The 16476-nt window shown below is 51.4% G+C and overlaps 1 protein-coding gene across 2 annotated transcripts in view; it reads right to left on the reverse strand.

Annotated features, from left to right (window-relative positions):
* Positions 1–16476, reverse strand: part of LOC140393366 (inactive pancreatic lipase-related protein 1-like) — an 84695-nt gene that overhangs the window by 23377 nt on the left and 44842 nt on the right. For both annotated transcript variants that reach the window (XM_072479748.1, XM_072479747.1), the window contains exons 9-10: positions 16132–16250; positions 2579–2708 (exon numbers count right to left, since the gene is read on the reverse strand). In XM_072479748.1, the coding sequence (XP_072335849.1) occupies positions 2579–2708; positions 16132–16250 (249 nt within the window). The remainder of the gene's footprint in view (positions 1–2578; positions 2709–16131; positions 16251–16476) is intronic.

Consider the following 16476-nt stretch of genomic DNA (forward strand, 5'->3'; position numbering starts at 1 on the left):
CACCTTATCAAATACCTTCTGAAAATCCAAGGACAGTACATCCACCGGTTCCCTGGTGATTGTAATTTTCCTGAGTTCCTCCCTTCCTTCCATTTCCTGAATTACTGCCATTTCTGGGATCTTACTTCTATCCTCTGCAGTGAAGACAGCTGTCAGCAGTTTTATGAAGGGTAAGTCATGCTTGACAAACGTGTTTGAGAGTTCTATGAGGATGTAACCAGCAAGGTGGATAATGGGGAACGTGTGGATGTGGTATATCTAGACATCCAGAAGGCGTTTGACAAGGTGCCACATAAAAGACTGATCCAGAAGATGAGCTTGCAGGGGAATAGGGGTAGAGTACTCGATCGGATTGAGGATTGGCTGGCTGACAGAAAGCAGAGGGTCGGGATAAATGGGTCTTTCTCTGGCTGGTGAACTGTAACTGGCGGGGTGCCGCAGGGGTCAGTCCTCCGACCTCAACTGTTTACAATCTATAGCAATGATCTGCAGGCAGGGACAGAGTGTAACATAGCAAAATTTGCTGATGATACTAAAATAGGTGGGAAAGCAGGCAGTGAAGAGGAGATACAGACTTTACAGATGGATATAGATGGGCTCGGAGATTGGGACATAGTTTGTCAGCTGGAGTTTAATGTGGATAAGTGTGAGGTTATCCAATTTGGCCAAAAAAATGGAAAGGCAAATTATTATCTAAATGAAAAGTGGATTCAAAATGTGCCAGGGCAGAGGGATCTGGGCAGCTTTGTTCATCAATCACTGAAAGTCGGTATGCAGCTACAGCGTGTAATTAAAAAGGCAAATGGAATGTTAGTGTTTATTACAAAGAGGATTGGATTATAAAAGTAGAGAAGTGTTGTTGCAATTGTATAGGGTGTGGGCGAGACCACATCTGGAGTATTGGGTCCAGTTTGGGTCTCCTTATTTGAGGAAGGATGTGGTGACACCGGAGGATGTTCAGAGGAGATTCACCAGATTGATTCCGGGGATGAAAGGGTTGACGTGTGAGGAGAGATTAAATAGTTTAGGTTTATACTCGCTGAGAGGGAATCTGATCGAGGTGTATAAAATATTAACAGGGATTGATTTAGTAAACGTAGACAAAATGTTCCTCCAGGGCAGCCTGGAACGAGAGGTCACAGATAGAGAGGCGGTAGATTTAGAACTGAGACGAGGAGGAACTACTTCTCGCAGAGGGTGGTGAATTTGTGGAACTCGCTGCCCCATAGTGCGGTGGAATCGAAGACATTAAATGGTTTCAAGAGGGAGATAGAGATATTTCTGATTTTTAAAGGGATTTGGCGAATAGGTGGGAGGTGGATTTGAGACCAGGAAAAGATCAGCCAGGATCTGATTGAATGGAGCAGGCCCGAGGGGCTGAATTGTCCACTTCTCCTAATTCCTGGGCGGGATTCTCCCATCTGAAGGCAGAGTGTTGACGGCATCTTAAAAACTGGAGAGTTTAATGATGGCGTCATCGGACCGCGATGTGTAGCGGTCCTCTGCCTTACAGGAGGCCAGCACGGCACGAGAGCGACCCACGCCGCTCCAGCTGCCGATGCCGGCGTCAAATAGGGGCCGTGGGTCTGTGCGAGTCCCCCCCCACCAGGCCGCCCCAGACAGGATGGTGCCGAGGTCCCGCTGGGTAAGACCAGATGTGAACGGCGCTGGTGGGACTCGGGCTTAGTTGGGCGGCCACTCAGCCCATCCCGAGCGGAGAATCGGCAGGGGGGGGGGGCGGCGTAGAGCGGCCCCCAACTGCCGCCGGCCGACTGCGCCTGCGCCAATGGTGCCGATTCTCCGCTAACCGGAGTATCGGCGGGCGGGCCGCGGGGGGGGGGGGGGGGCTCACCGGAGAATCGCCGGGCGGGCCGCGGGGGGGGGGGGGCGCTCACCGGAGAATCGCCGGGCGGGCCGCGGGGGGGGCTCACCGGAGAATCGCCGGGCGGGCCGCGGGGGGGGGGGCTCACCGGAGAATCGCCGGGCGGGCCGCGGGGGGGGGGCTCACCGGAGAATCGCCAGGCGGGCCGCGGGGGGGGGGGCTCACCGGAGAATCGCCAGGCGGGCCGCGGGGGGGGGGGCTCACCGGAGAATCGCCAGGCGGGCCGCGGGGGGGGGGCTCACCGGAGAATCGCCGGGCGGGCCGCGGGGGGGGGGCGCTCACCGGAGAATCGCCGGGCGGGCCGCGGGGGGGGGGGGGGGGCTCACCGGAGAATCGCCGGGTGGGCCGCGGGGGGGGGGGGGCTCACCGGAGAATCGGCGGGCGGGCCGCGGGGGGGGGGGCTCACCGGAGAATCGCCGGGCGGGCCGCGGGGGGGGGGCGCTCACCGGAGAATCGCCGGGCGGGCCGCGGGGGGGGGGGGGGGGCTCACCGGAGAATCGCCGGGCGGGCCGCGGGGGGGGGGCTCACCGGAGTATCGGCAGGCCGGCGTCGGGGCGGCAGTGTGCGGTTCGCGCCCAGCCCGCCGATTCTCCGACCCGGTGTGGGCTGAGAGAATCCCGCCCCCTATGTTCCAATCATTGGGCAGGATAATGTGGGAAGGTTAAGAAGCTCCTGAAGAATCAGCCTCATACTCACGTCCAAACGGACTGGCTTCTCCTGTTTTCAGGTAGAATCTCTGGTGGAGAAGCCCAGGGGCGGGTCGATATGTCCCAATGTTGTATCCCATGGTTGGACAGCCTCCCGCTGGACAAACAAAGCATTTCTCCTGGAACCAACACAAGTTGTTATTAGTCAGCAGCTTCTCAACACCAGCACAAGCCTCTCAGCTTTACTCTGACCAGTGTAGGAACCTGCAGAGGGAACAATCCCAGGGACCAACGACAAAACACCCTGAGGGTGTTTTTGAAGGAAGTTGCTGATGGCCCAGGACAGTCCAGCAGAGAGGTTCAATCTTAAACAGGCCGGCAGTCAGACACAATTTGATATCCCGCACGGGACGTCCGGGGTGGGAATCACCATCTCCACATGGCTCTGACGGAGTACGAGCCCCCCCCCCACTGAGGGGCGGGGAAACTCCATCCAACTGTGAATAAAAGTTCAGCCAGTGAGACACCGACCGAGGAGAGATCCGGGACGGATCACCAGGAAGTGTATACAACTGAATTGTAAATAAACCAAAGTTGTTTATTCTACTCGGTGTGGGCTGTCCTTATTAACCTGGCGACAAGGAGTAAAGTGGTGTGCGGTCGATGCTGTGACCTGCTCGGCTGAGCTGCCTCCCTGATGTTCTGGGCCCAGGTTGGAACCAATTGTGTTGCTGTGCCTCTGTTTGGGTGATTAGCTGCATCTGACTCCGGTGTTGAAGACTGGAACCAGTACGCAGAAAGGATCCGTTACTTCTTCCGGGCCAACAACGTCACGGAGAACGAGTTCCAGACGGCTATACTGTTGACAGCCTGAGGGGCGCACACGTTTGGAGTGATCAGGAGTCTTATATACCCGACGGCGCCGGATACTCACTCATCGACCATCGTGCGGCACTTGTGGCACAGCACACTAACCCGACCCCCGTCGGTGATCGTTCAAGAGTATCATTTTAATACAGCTGAGAGATCCCCCCCCCCCCAGTGAGTCCATCACCAAGTTCATATCACAGCTCCGGATGATAACTGGGTTTTGTAAGTATGTAACTGCTTTATTAGATATGCTCCGCGATCGATTGGTCTGTGGTATAATTAATGAGACACAGTCAAAGGCTTTTGGGTGAAACTTCCCTGAATTTTCTATTGATCTCTTTGTCCTGAGAGAGCGCAGAACGTGGAGTCCAGGAAATACAAGGGGTAGAGTTAAATGTTTTGGGGCGTCAAGGTATTCCCACAGTCCCGACCAACCACCCCAGCGACTCCGGCCTCTGGGCGAAGGGCCGGCTGTCGGGACTTGGGACGTCCCCGGACTCGGCTAAAGGAGATTCCAGCCCGTGCGTGATGTGCGGGTGCTGGTCTAGGCGTAACCGTAGGCAGTGGGTGTTCCAGAGCCTCAGGCGCCCCGGTTGAGGTAGGCGTCACCCCAGGGCCGGGCCTTGCATCTGGTTGACCCAGAAGAATCGCTGTCCTGAATTTTACTGATGCCTTGCCCGTCACAGCATCGCGTATTCGTGACAAACCAACCGCATCCTTGCAAAGCTGCAGCATCTGGGGCTACATGGTGTTCAGCAGCAACTGCTACTGCGGAGTTGAAGGTTTTCCCCTCGATGTTCTGGGAGCTGACCGTAGAAGACGGTTTTCTCCTGTGGGATACGGGGGTTGTCGTTCCAGCGAAGGGCCAGGCAAACGTGTTGAAGGACCTTCACAAGGGGCATTCTGGAGAGTCCAAACTGAAGATGCTGGCGTGAGGTTATGTCTAGTGGCCAGGTTTGGACACGGATAGAGATGTTGGCTCAGCAGCGCTCCATCTGTCCAGGGCACCAGAAGCTCCCCGCGGAGGCACCGCTACACCCTTGGGAGTGTCCTGGGCAGCCTTGAGCTGATGTACACACCAGTTTCACCGGCCCATTCCTGGGTTTGATGTTTCCCGTCCAAGTGGCTGGAGGTCCCACAAGTTGGTGATGATCATCACCCGGGTGACCGTTGAGCGATTATGCATTTCTTCCTCTACCCACGGAATCCCGGAGATGCTGGTAACAGATAACGGGACCTCTTTCACGAGTGAAGAGTTCACCGCCTTCATGAAAGGCATCGGGATTCGGCATGTCCGCACTGCCCAAACCATCGGCCTCAAATGGCTTAGCAGAGAGGGTCGTGCAGACGGTTAAACCGGGCTCAAGAAGCAGACTTCGGGCACGATCTACACAGGCTGGCACGTTATTTATTCTCGTACATGACTAGGCCGCACGCAGCAACTGGGGTGGCCCCCGCTGAGATGCGAATGGGTCGTAGGCTTTGCACCCAATTCAAATTCACCCAGACATTGGTGGGAAGGTGCGGCGTAACCACGAGTTGCCGGGGTGTTGTCCAGTTCGACGTCAGCCTCTCCGACGCTTCTGACTTGGCGTTGTTGATCTGTAACTTCACCGATGGTGCTCGCTGGCTCTCTGGGATTGTTGTCTGTCAAACGGGATCCCTCTCTCACCACGTTCGGGTCAGGGGACAACTGATGTGACAGAATTTGGATCATATTCGCTGGCGGAGGCTCCTCCTTCGTGAGGTTCCTCAGTCCAATCCTTTCCCGGATCCGGCAGCTCCATTTCCGAACCTGCCGCTGTGCCACCTCCCGGCGGTGTCGGCGCGACATGCCCAACGTTGTAGCTTCAGATTCAGACACGGAGACGCAGACGTCTATGGTCTCGGATGCAGATTCAACGGTTTAGCCGCCTCCTGCCGATCTCCACCGCGGTGTTCCTGTCGCACACGACGTTCCCCTGCAGGATCTCCGCCTCCTCACCCGGCGCTTCGGGAATTCAACGCTTCACTGGAGCAGAATAGGGTCCATTGTCCTCCACCAGCTCTTCCTTCTTCACCTTGTCGCCGTCGAGGGGGATCTGCGGACCTTGGGGGGAGGAATGTCACATCCTGCACAGGGCTTACGGGGTGGGAATGGTTACTTTCCCCGTGGTCCTCACGGAGCACGAGCCCCCCCTAGGGGTGCACATCTCCAAATATCTGTCCTGGTCCACCCACGTCGACGCTACCACCAAAAAAGCACAACAGCGCCTATACTTCCTCAAGAAACTAAGGAAATTCGGCATGTCCACATTAACCCTTACCAACTTTTACAGATGCACCATAGAAAGCATCCTATCAGGCTGCATCACAGCCTGGTATGGCAACTGCTCGGCCCAGGACCGCAAGAAACTTCAGAGAGTCGTGAACACCGCCCAGTCCATCACACGAACCTGCCTCCCATCCATTGATTCCATCTACACCTCCCGCTGCCTGGGGAAAGCGGGCAGCATAATCAAAGACCCCTCCCACCCGGCTTACTCACTCTTCCAACTTCTTCCAGCGGGCAGGAGATACAGAAGTCTGAGAACACGCACGAACAGACTCAAAAACAGCTTCTTCCCCACTGTCACCAGACTCCTAAATGACCCTCTTATGGACTGATCTCATTAACACTACACCCTGTATGCTTCATCCGATGCCAGTGCTTTTGTAGTTACATTGTATATGTTGTGTTGCCCTATTATGTATTTTCTTTTATTTCTTTTTCTTCCCATGTACTTAATGATCTGTTGAGCTGCTCGCAGAAAAATACCTTTCACTGTACCTCGGTACACGTGACAATAAACAAATCCAATCCAATCCCCCCACTGACTGACGGGAGAATTCCATTAAACTGTGGTCGGCCGGTAAGGAACCGACCGAGGAAAGGTCCGGGGAGATCGCCGGGAAGTGTATATAACGGAACTATAAATAAACCAAAGTTCTTTATTTGCCTCGGTGCGGATTCCCCATGTCCTTGTTACACACGGAGAGTTCCTGGAGGTAAGTGGGAGAGGCACACAAACTCTCAGGCACTTAACTCCATTTGAGCTGGACAGTTTTTACTCAGTAATGGTCCAAAGCAAGAGGAAGGGGAGCCGGAGGATGGTGGGGGGACGGGGGCGGAGGACGGGGGTGAGGAGGGACAGGGTGGTGGGGGGGAGGGGGGGGAGGGAGAGACGAGGACAGTAAGAGAGGGATTGCGAACATTTCAAAATCGTGATAAACCCATTGAAGCTTCAGACAGCTCACTGGCACCACCTGGTGGCAGCGAGGAACCTTTCAATCTGGATCAATTATCGTTGACGATTGAAATAGACAATTAACTCGTCCTTTACAGACTGGGAGACCACGTTCGAGTATTTGGGCGACATTTGGCAGGTGAACCTGCGCACCAGGAGAGGCCACATTGGATTTGACTATACAGGTGGACAGGCCGGTGAAGGCCAGCATACCATTTGCCTTCTTTACCGCCTTCTGCACCTGCACACTGTGACTGGTGTACAAGGGCTCCAATTATGTTCCATCCGTCATTCATTTTCCCACTCACTCAACTTGTCCAAATCACACTGAAGGATCTCTGCATCCTCCTCACAGCTCACCCTCCCACACAACCTAATGTAATACGGTAGCACAGTGGTTAGCACAGTTGCTTTACAGCTCCAGGGTCCCAGGTTCGATTCCCGGCTTGGGTCACTGCCTGTGCGGAGTCTGCACATCCTCCCCGTGTGTGCGTGGGTTTCCTCCGGGTGCTCCGGTTTTCCCCCACAGTCCAAAGATGTGCGGGTTAGGTGGATTGGCCATGATAAATTGCCCCTAGTGTCCAAAAAAGGTAAAGTGGGGGTTACTGGGTTACGAGGATAGGGTACTGACGTGGGCCTCAGTAGGGTGCTCTTTGTAAGGGCCGGTACAGACTCAATGGGCCGAATGGCCTCCTTCTGCACTGTAAATTCTATGAATCTGCAAATTTGGAATTATTACATTTAGTTCCCACATCCAAATCATTCATATATATTGTGAGTAGCTGGGGTCCCAGCACCAATCCCTGTGGTACCCCACTAGTTACTGCCTGCCAAATTGAAAAAGACCCATTAATTCCTGCTTTTGTTTCCTCTCTGCCAACCAGTTTTCTACCCATCTCAATAAACTAGCCCCAATCCTGTGCGCTTTTATTTTACACGCTAATCTCTTATGTAGGACTTTATCAAAATCCTTCTGAAAGTCCAAGTATATCACATCCACTGGCTCCCCCTCATCAATGCTACCAGTTACATCCTCGAAGAATTCCAGTAGATTTCCCCTTCATAAATCCATGCTGACTCTGTCCGATTATTATTATCACGGACCCAACAGTGGCTGGGATACTGGTCAGAATCCCCAATATTTAAATTTAATTTTGTCAGACTGTGAGGAAGGGATTCCCCGCTCCGGGAGTGACTTCACAAAGAAATGGGGATGTGGTAAATTAAAACAAACATTATTACTAACACAGTATTAAAATACCTTTAACATCACACAAGAAAATAACTTCACAATTACCCCTTAAACAATGTTAATTAATACAGTGACACAATAACCCTTAACTGCTATCTTTACTCCCACTCAAACAACAAAACCATCTGAGATCCCAATCCACTTTTGAACACAGTTAGCACTCAGCAATACTTGCTGTACAGAGATGTCTGGATCCTCTACTTTGTGAAAGAGAGATTTTTTCACTGCTTTATAGAAAGCGGCGTCACGCTGTCAGAACAAAGCAGGGTCTTTCTGGCTGTATTTCCTCAGCTTCTTTCAGTTTGCCTTCCAGCCGTATAACTAACTCTCTGAACTCTTTGGAAAGAAACTGCTCGTCTGTCTACAGACAGATTTTAACTGAACTGTATTGAGGGCAACTGCTTGACTTCTGGTCACACCCCAATCTAAAACTAATCTTCTTCTCTGCAAAATGCCTGGCAGTGTAGCTCCTCCCATTGGTTACATTATCTTAGCAAGCGGAAACACATTGGGCAGGATTCTCCATTCGGCGACGCCGAAATCGGGGCAGGTGCCGGTTTGGCGCCACGCGAGGGTCCACCTTCTCAGAAACGGCATCAATGCAGCACACGGCGCGCGGAGTTGGAACATCATTCACTTATCATTACTGTGCCCACCCCGATGCTCCGATGGGCCGAGTTCCCGCCGGCGCGGTCCACGTGTGCTCTCACAAATCGTGAACCTGGCGTGGTGGCTGCTGAGAGAGAGAGAGGGCGTACGAACTGTGTCCAGCACCGCCATCCTTCACCGACAGCCGTGCCGCTGGTCAAGAAGATTCTGCCAGGGCCGGGGGGAGTAGTGGGGAGTGGCCAGGGGGTGGGCTGTGGGGTCGGGGTGGACGGCTACGCAACACCATTACCGCAGCCGGCAAGGCAGCCATGCAGCTGCGCTGACAGCCCCGCTGGAGACCTGGTGCCCTGGATCGTATAGGTGACCCCCCCAGGACACCCCCCTGGGGGCCATCTGGCCCCAGCCGACCCATCAGCTGTATGGGTTCTCCAGCACGACCTGTCCCATCTTTTCGGCCCCGATCCGTGTATGTGGGAAGGGGGGAGTATTGTTTAAACGCAGCTTGTCAACCCTGCAAGTGCCCATCACGGACCCGGTGGGTCCGGCACCATTTTTCATGTGTTTTCATGGTGTTCCACGTGGTGCCGGTGCTAGCCCCTCTCCCCGTGGCGGAATCGGTGCAGGCGTGGCGCCGGTTTTGCTGACGTGAAACTCCACTGAGTTTCCGTTGGCGCAGCACTTACACTCAGAAACGGAGAATCCAGCCCAATATCTCCAAATATCAGCTCACCAGGGAGCCCTCTTCATATAAACAAAAATCCAATAGCTCAAGCTTTTACGGTGTTTTAATTGCACTTCTGGCTCCCAAAAGGCCGAGCTGTTTTTGAAAACAGGATTTTTTAAAACGTGACTGCAGCACTCACACACAGTAACCCAGGCGTTTAACCCAAATACACAGAATACAATACATCTGAAACTCCTATCACACGATCCGGCCACTGTTTTCCAAGTCAATAGAGGAGGGGAACTTAATACAATTAATGTAATTACAGCATCAGCAACTTGGAAATTATTGGAAATGAAGAGCGACAAATCCCCAGGACCTGACGGTTTCCATTCGAGGATGTTAAAGGAAGTAGGGGAGCACATTGTAGGTTATCAGGTCTGGGGATTTATCAGCCTTCAATCCCATCAATTTCCCCAACACCCTGGGCTGGATTTTCCATTCGTGAGTCTAAGTGCCGACGCCAGAGGAGCATATGTGGTCTTTCATGATCAAAGAATTGGCATGAAGCCTCACCGATTCCGTTACCGGTGAGGGGCTAGCACCGGCGCCGACTGAAACTCCCGGCTACCATGCCGAAAACAACCAGAGTGGATAAACGTAGCTCAAATCCTCCTGTCTGACTCGCCAAGTTGATAGGTCTACCTACCGGTTTCAGCAGCACTATGCGATTACTGGAACTCAGTAGAAATTTAAGTTAAAACTTCTCAGGTGCAAATAAGAATTGTTTTATTTGTCTTCTATTGATTACAATTGAAAGTCATTTAAAAGGCAATTTGTAGACAATTTGAAGCTTTCAAAGAATCACAGAAATGATTTACTTGCTTACACAAACAGCTCGCAATAACTTTAGAAGTCAAAGTCCGAAAATGAAATATGAAGACAGCAAATAGTTCAGTCAAAGTATAGACTGATTCCGGAAAGAGAGAGAGAGTGGAAGAGACCCCAAAGGGGAGGCGAGTGTATTCGAACAGGCCCCGTGGATATTTATGGTCACCTAGCTCTGCGATGTCATGTCCAATTCTAACCTACTTGGATGTGCACTTGCAATCCCAAGGCATACAAAGCCAAGTGTTGGGAAATGGGGCTGGAATAGTTAGGTGGTTGTTTTTGACTCGCACAGAAACGATGGGCCGAAGGGCCTTTTCTGTGCTGTCGACTCTATAAACTGAAGACATGCGTGGCTCATCCCCAGTTCGGTGATCGAGTAGCCCCCAGTCGGTTTCAGTACACATCCTCCACACGCGGCATGGGGTAACGATGCAGGCTGCATGCCCTATTTACAGTCAGTTTATAATCCCAGCAGAGGCAGACTGATTTATACAGTTTCATCACCGGGACCACTGGTATGGCCCACTCCACGAATCACACAGGGCGAATGATGCCCAAATTCTCCAAGCGCCTCTATATTCGTCTTTGTGAGCAAGGAGTAGGAGACCATTCGTGCTGTGGCGTACCCAGGCAAGGCCCCTGGGTCAACATAAATGGCTGCCTTGGCTCCTTTCATCTTGCCCAGACCATCCTGGAAAACCTCCGGATACTTCCCGAGGACCTCATACAGGTTTCCGATGCCCATCCAAAAGACCTGTTGCCAATCAAAGTGGAGTATGTGCAGCCAATCACAGCCCAACAGGTTGGATCCCAGTCCCTGTATCATTATTCGAGGCAGCCTGGGGTCGCCGGGGTCACGGTGGTTCCCCAGTATACATCGCCAATCCAGCCTTGGATCCCCCCCCACGCAGGTTTAATGACAGGATTCCCGTGCGAAGCCAGTAGAAGGTTTGCTGGACGATGATGGAGACAACAGCCCATGAGTCTGTCTCCATCACTAGAGGGTGTCTATTTACCCGTAGTTTAGCTCGAATCGGCGCCAAATTAGAGGCTGTGATGAAATCCAGCTGCTAGGCCCTGGCTCAAGGTGACCTCACCATCTGTCCAGGACGGCCTGCTCTCTGCCTATTCTGGCACCTTGTTTGCCACGCCTGCAGGCCTGGTAATGTGGCCAGAACTCCCCCACGTCCTCTGGGGAGGTGTCCCACTGGTCCATGGTGACCCTCGATCGTTGAGATCAGTCGCAGCGTTGTACACTTGTTTGTGGTTTCAGTGGTGACCTGGCAATTCGAGCACTGCCCTGGATTCTGGCACAGGGGTGGAGCAACACTATGGACACTGCCGCCCTCTCGCGGGACAGCGCTGGTTCAATGGCTCCCTTCAAATCAAGCGTGGGTTCCGCGAACAGCTCCCTCTGTGTGGCCATGTTATTAATTCAGCACACCAGCCGATCCCTCAACATCTCTGAAAGGGGTGGACCAAACACGCAATGCTCAGCCAGCCATAGGTGGCGACTCCCCCGGAGTCTGCACAGCAGTATTTAATTGGTCCCGTTGCATGATTACAGACAGTTTAGGGCCATAATCAATTCACCAAAATATATAGAATCCAGAGCAGCCAGGTCTGTGAAGCCTTTAATTATGCCAAAGGCTGGGTCCCCGAAGGCAGTCAGGAGCATTTCCTGCTGTCAGTCCTCTCCACTGATGCCGTTGGTCTGGAAAAAGTGACTAATTCGCTCAGCGTCTGAGCCCAATCTACCAGGACTGCTTGGAAGCCTGCTTCGATATCCAGAAGCAGCTGCAATGCCCAGAATCAGAGTGAAAGTTTCTTTTAACTCGTCACCAGTTATTACACACCGACAGAAGCTTTTACAGTCGGTTTTTATGTTGTTCACAAGCTTACTCTCGTACTCTATTTTCCCCTTCTTAATCAATCCCTTGGTCCTCTTTTGCTGAATTCTAAACTGCTTCAAATCCTCAGACCTGTTGTTTTTTTCTGGCCAATTTATATGCTTCTTCCTTGGATCTAATACCATCTTGTAAACCATGGATTGGCCCCCTTCCCCATTTTACTGTTGTGTCAGACGGGAATAAACAGTTGCTGCAGTTTCCCCCGCGCTTCCCTTGAATATTTGCCTTTGCCGTTCCACTGCCACCCCTTTAAGTAACGTTCCCCAATTGAGCAAAACCAATTCACGCCTCATATCATCAAAGTTTCCATCATTTAGATCCAGGATCCCAGTCTCAGAATCAACTACTTCACACTCCATTTTGATAAAATATTCTATCATATAATTGTTGCTCATCTCCTTGGACTGGACTGCCAATGATTCCGTTCTCGTTCTGCAACACCCAGTCTAGGGTGACCTGTTCCCTTGTTGGTTCCTGAATGTATTAATCCAAAAAACCATCCCGTATACAGTCCAGGAATTCCTCCTCTACAGTATTGTTACTAATTTGATTTGCTCGATCTATATGTGGAGATTAAAGTCACCCATAATTACAGATGTTCGTTTACCTCATGGGTTATCAATTTCCTGTTTAATGCCATTTCCAACACAAACACTCCAGTTTGGGGACCTGTGTACAACGCAACTAATATTTTTTGCCCCTTGGTGTCTCTCAACTCTACCCACACAAATTCCACATCATTGGGGCTAATATTGCATCAAGTTCCTCTTTAACCATGTAATTCCTGTTTTCCTTTATTTCCCTTTTCGCCATTATATTTTTGATCCATGGATGATTAATGGACATGTGTCTTTAAGGCAAGCAGTGTGTATCTTTAATACAAGTATGACAAATCCAGAAGGCTGTGCTGGTTTAAACTGGAGTTGGCACCAGTGAGAGATGGGTTGGGACCCGGTTTGATTGCTTTGACTGGTGACCAATGAATTGACTCAAAAGGCCGTGCTCTGCCCCGTAACAGGTGCTGATCGAATCTTATCCTGCTGGTATGTTTTTCAGAGTTTCAATGTTTCAGTTTTTGATCATGGCAGCCCCGGGAAAGATCCTGCTGTCCTCTCCTCTCCATTTTTATCCAGGAAAACTGTGTTTCTGAATTGGCAGCGAACCTGGGTGCACCATTACAAGCTGCACAAGCAAAGTGCAGAAAGCCTGCTGTGGGTGCTGTCTCTCTCCAGAAGGCCTGTGGGTGCTGTCTCTCTCCAGAAGGCCTGTGGGTGCTGTCTCTCTCCAGAAGGCCTGTGGGTGCTGTCTCTCTCCAGAAGGCCTGTGGGTGCTGTCTCTCTCCAGAAGGCCTGTGGGTGCTGTCTCTCTCCAGAAGGCCTGTGGGTGCTGTCTCTCTCCAGAAGGCCTGTGGGTGCTGTCTCTCTCCAGAAGGCCTGTGGGTGCTGTCTCTCTCCAGAAGGCCTGTGGGTGCTGTCTCTCTCCAGAAGGCCTGTGGGTGCTGTCTCTCTCCTGAAGGCCTGTGGGTGCTGTCTCTCTCCAGAAGGCCTGTGGGTGCTGTCTCTCTCCAGAAGGCCTGTGGGTGCTGTCTCTCTCCAGAAGGCCTGTGGGTGCTGTCTCTCTCCAGAAGGCCTGTGGGTGCTGTCTCTCTCCAGAAGGCCTGTGGGTGCTGTCTCTCTCCAGAAGGCCTGTGGGTGCTGTCTCTCTCCAGAAGGCCTGTGGGTGCTGTCTCTCTCCAGAAGGCCTGTGGGTGCTGTATTCCTGAAACTACAGGAAGCCTGAATGCAAATGACCAACTGAAAGCCAAGTTTGAACAGAAATCAGGAGCCTCTCCAGGATAAGCTGGGAGAAATTCATTTCTAAATTACAGAGAACCTGAATGAATGAATCTACAAAGAAGGTCATTACAGCCTGTAAACCAAAGACTTTAATCTGAAAGCTTGCTGTGAAGAAAAATGTGCTAAAGATCATCATCTGAAATTAAGAATTCCTTCCCTCCACTTGTGATTTTATCCCCTTTCCATCCCTCAGTGTTTGTCTGTCTTGTGTGTGTAGAGGGTGAGGGGCAAGTTAAAGTAGGTAGTAGATATTAGTTAATTGTTAACCAGTGGCATTTGCTGTATATGTCATTATAGTTCTTGTTACAAATAAACAGTAATTGTGTTTAAACTTACAAACCTGGTGACTGTAATTATTGGGCAGCCAAGGGCCAAAGACATTGGGTATTTTTATAAGAATCATTGGTTAATTCACTTGTGTCGGGACTCCGGGGCCTGTGGGGCAGGAATAGTCCAGGGTGTCGTAAACAATCAGCAATGCAACACCACGGCCTTTTCCTTTCTGAATACTAAATACCCTGGACTTTCAATTCCTATCACTGGTCACCCTGCAGCCATATTATAGACTAAACATAAAAACAGGATAGCTTTACTCTGTATCTAACCCCGTGCTGTACCTGTCCTGGGAGTGTTTGATGGGGACAGTGTAGAGGGAGCTTTACTCTGTATCTAACCCCATGCTGTACCTGTCCTGGGAGTGTTTGATGGGGACAGTGTAGAGGGAGCTTTACTCTGTATCTAACCCCGTGCTGTACCTGTCCTGGGAGTGTTTGATGGGGACAGTGTAGAGGGAGCTTTACCCTGTATCTAACCCGTGCTGTACCTGTCCTGGGAGTGTTTGATGGGGACAGTGTAGAGGGAGCTTTACTCTGTATCTAATCCCGTGCTGTACCTGTCCTGGGAGTGTTTGATGGGGACAGTGTAGAGGGAGCTTTACTCTGTATCTAACTCCATGCTGTACCTGTCCTGGGAGAGTTTGATGGGGACAGTGTAGAGGGAGCTTTACTCTGCATCTAATCCCGTGCTGTACCTGTCCTGTGAGTGTTTGATGGGGACAGTGTAGAGGGAGCTTTACTCTGTATCTAACCCCATGCTGTACCTGTCCTGGGAGTGTTTGATGGGGACAGTGTAGTGGGAGCTTTACTCTGTATCTAACCCTGTGCTGTACCTGTCCTGGGAGTGTTTGATGGGGACAGTGTAGAGGGAGCTTTACTCTGTATCTAACCCCGTGCTGTACCTGTCCTGGGAGTGTTTGATGGGGACAGTGTAGAGGGAGCTTTACTCTGTATCTAACCCCGTGCTGTACCTGTCCTGGGAGTGTTTGATGGGGACAGTGTAGAGGGAGCTTTACTCTGTGTCTAACTCTGTGCTGTCCCTGTCCTGGGAGTGTTTGATGGGGACAGTGTAGAGGGAGCTTTACTCTGTATCTAACCCCATGCTGTACCTGTCCTGGGAGTGTTTGATGGGGACAGTGTAGTGGGAGCTTTACTCTGTATCTAACCCTGTGCTGTACCTGTCCTGGGAGTGTTTGATGGGGACAGTGTAGAGGGAGCTTTACTCTGTATCTAACCCCGTGCTGTACCTGTCCTGGGAGTGTTTGATGGGGACAGTGTAGAGGGAGCTTTACCCTGTATCTAACCCCGTGCTGTACCTGTCCTGGGAGTGTTTGATGGGGACAGTGTAGAGGGAGCTTTACTCTGTGTATCTAACTCTGTGCTGTCCCTGTCCTGGGAGTGTTTGATGGGGACAGTGTAGAGGGAACTTTACTCTGTATCTAACCCTGTGCTGTACCTGTCCTGGGAGTGTTTGATGGGGACAGTGTAGAGGGAGCTTTACTCTGTATCTAAACCCGTGCTGTACCTGTCCTGGGAGTGTTTGATGGGGACAGCGTAGAGGGAGCTTTACTCTGTATCTAACCCCGTGCTGTACCTGTCCTGGGAGTGTTTGATGGGGACAGTGTAGAGGGAGCTTTACTCTGTATCTAACCCCGTGCGGTACCTGTCCTGGGAGTGTTTGATGGGGACAGTGTCGAGGGAGCTTTACTCTGTATCTAACCCTGTGCTGTACCTGTCCTGGGAGTGTTTGATGTTTGATTGTCAGGATAACATGTCCCTTTTCTGCCCTCGTTAATTTGAATCACACAGGGAAATCCCTTAAACAAATCAGTGTCTGAATTGATTTTGAATCTATTATTCTGGTCCCGGGGATTAGGATGAAGGTTTCTCTTTGCTTCCTGCTATTTGATTTGATCACTGGATTCTGAGTGAGGTGGTAACTGGAGTGAATTAAACGGCCTGATACTTACTGCCTCAAATTCTTTTTCACCGCCGCAGGGAAAAGCCAGAAAACCACCCGGCGACAAAACACTCTCCGAAAAATATCGAACTGCACGGAAATGGTTACAGGAGAGAAAGTTCTTTGTACCTGAGAAAAAAAAACATTTCTAATTCATCATTAACCTCAACCTTCCTACAAGAGAGGATTTAACTGCTGCATCTTGACATTCAGTAGCATTACCATCGCTGAATCCCCCACTATCAACATCCTGGGGGTTATCATCGATCAGAAACTGAACTGGACCCAGCCACATCAATACTGTGGTTACCAGGTCAGGTCAAAGACTAAGAATCCTACGGTGAGTAACTCACCT

Source organism: Scyliorhinus torazame, chromosome 16, assembly GCF_047496885.1.
Source record: "Scyliorhinus torazame isolate Kashiwa2021f chromosome 16, sScyTor2.1, whole genome shotgun sequence".
In the NCBI taxonomy this organism is placed as follows: Eukaryota; Metazoa; Chordata; class Chondrichthyes; order Carcharhiniformes; family Scyliorhinidae; genus Scyliorhinus; species Scyliorhinus torazame.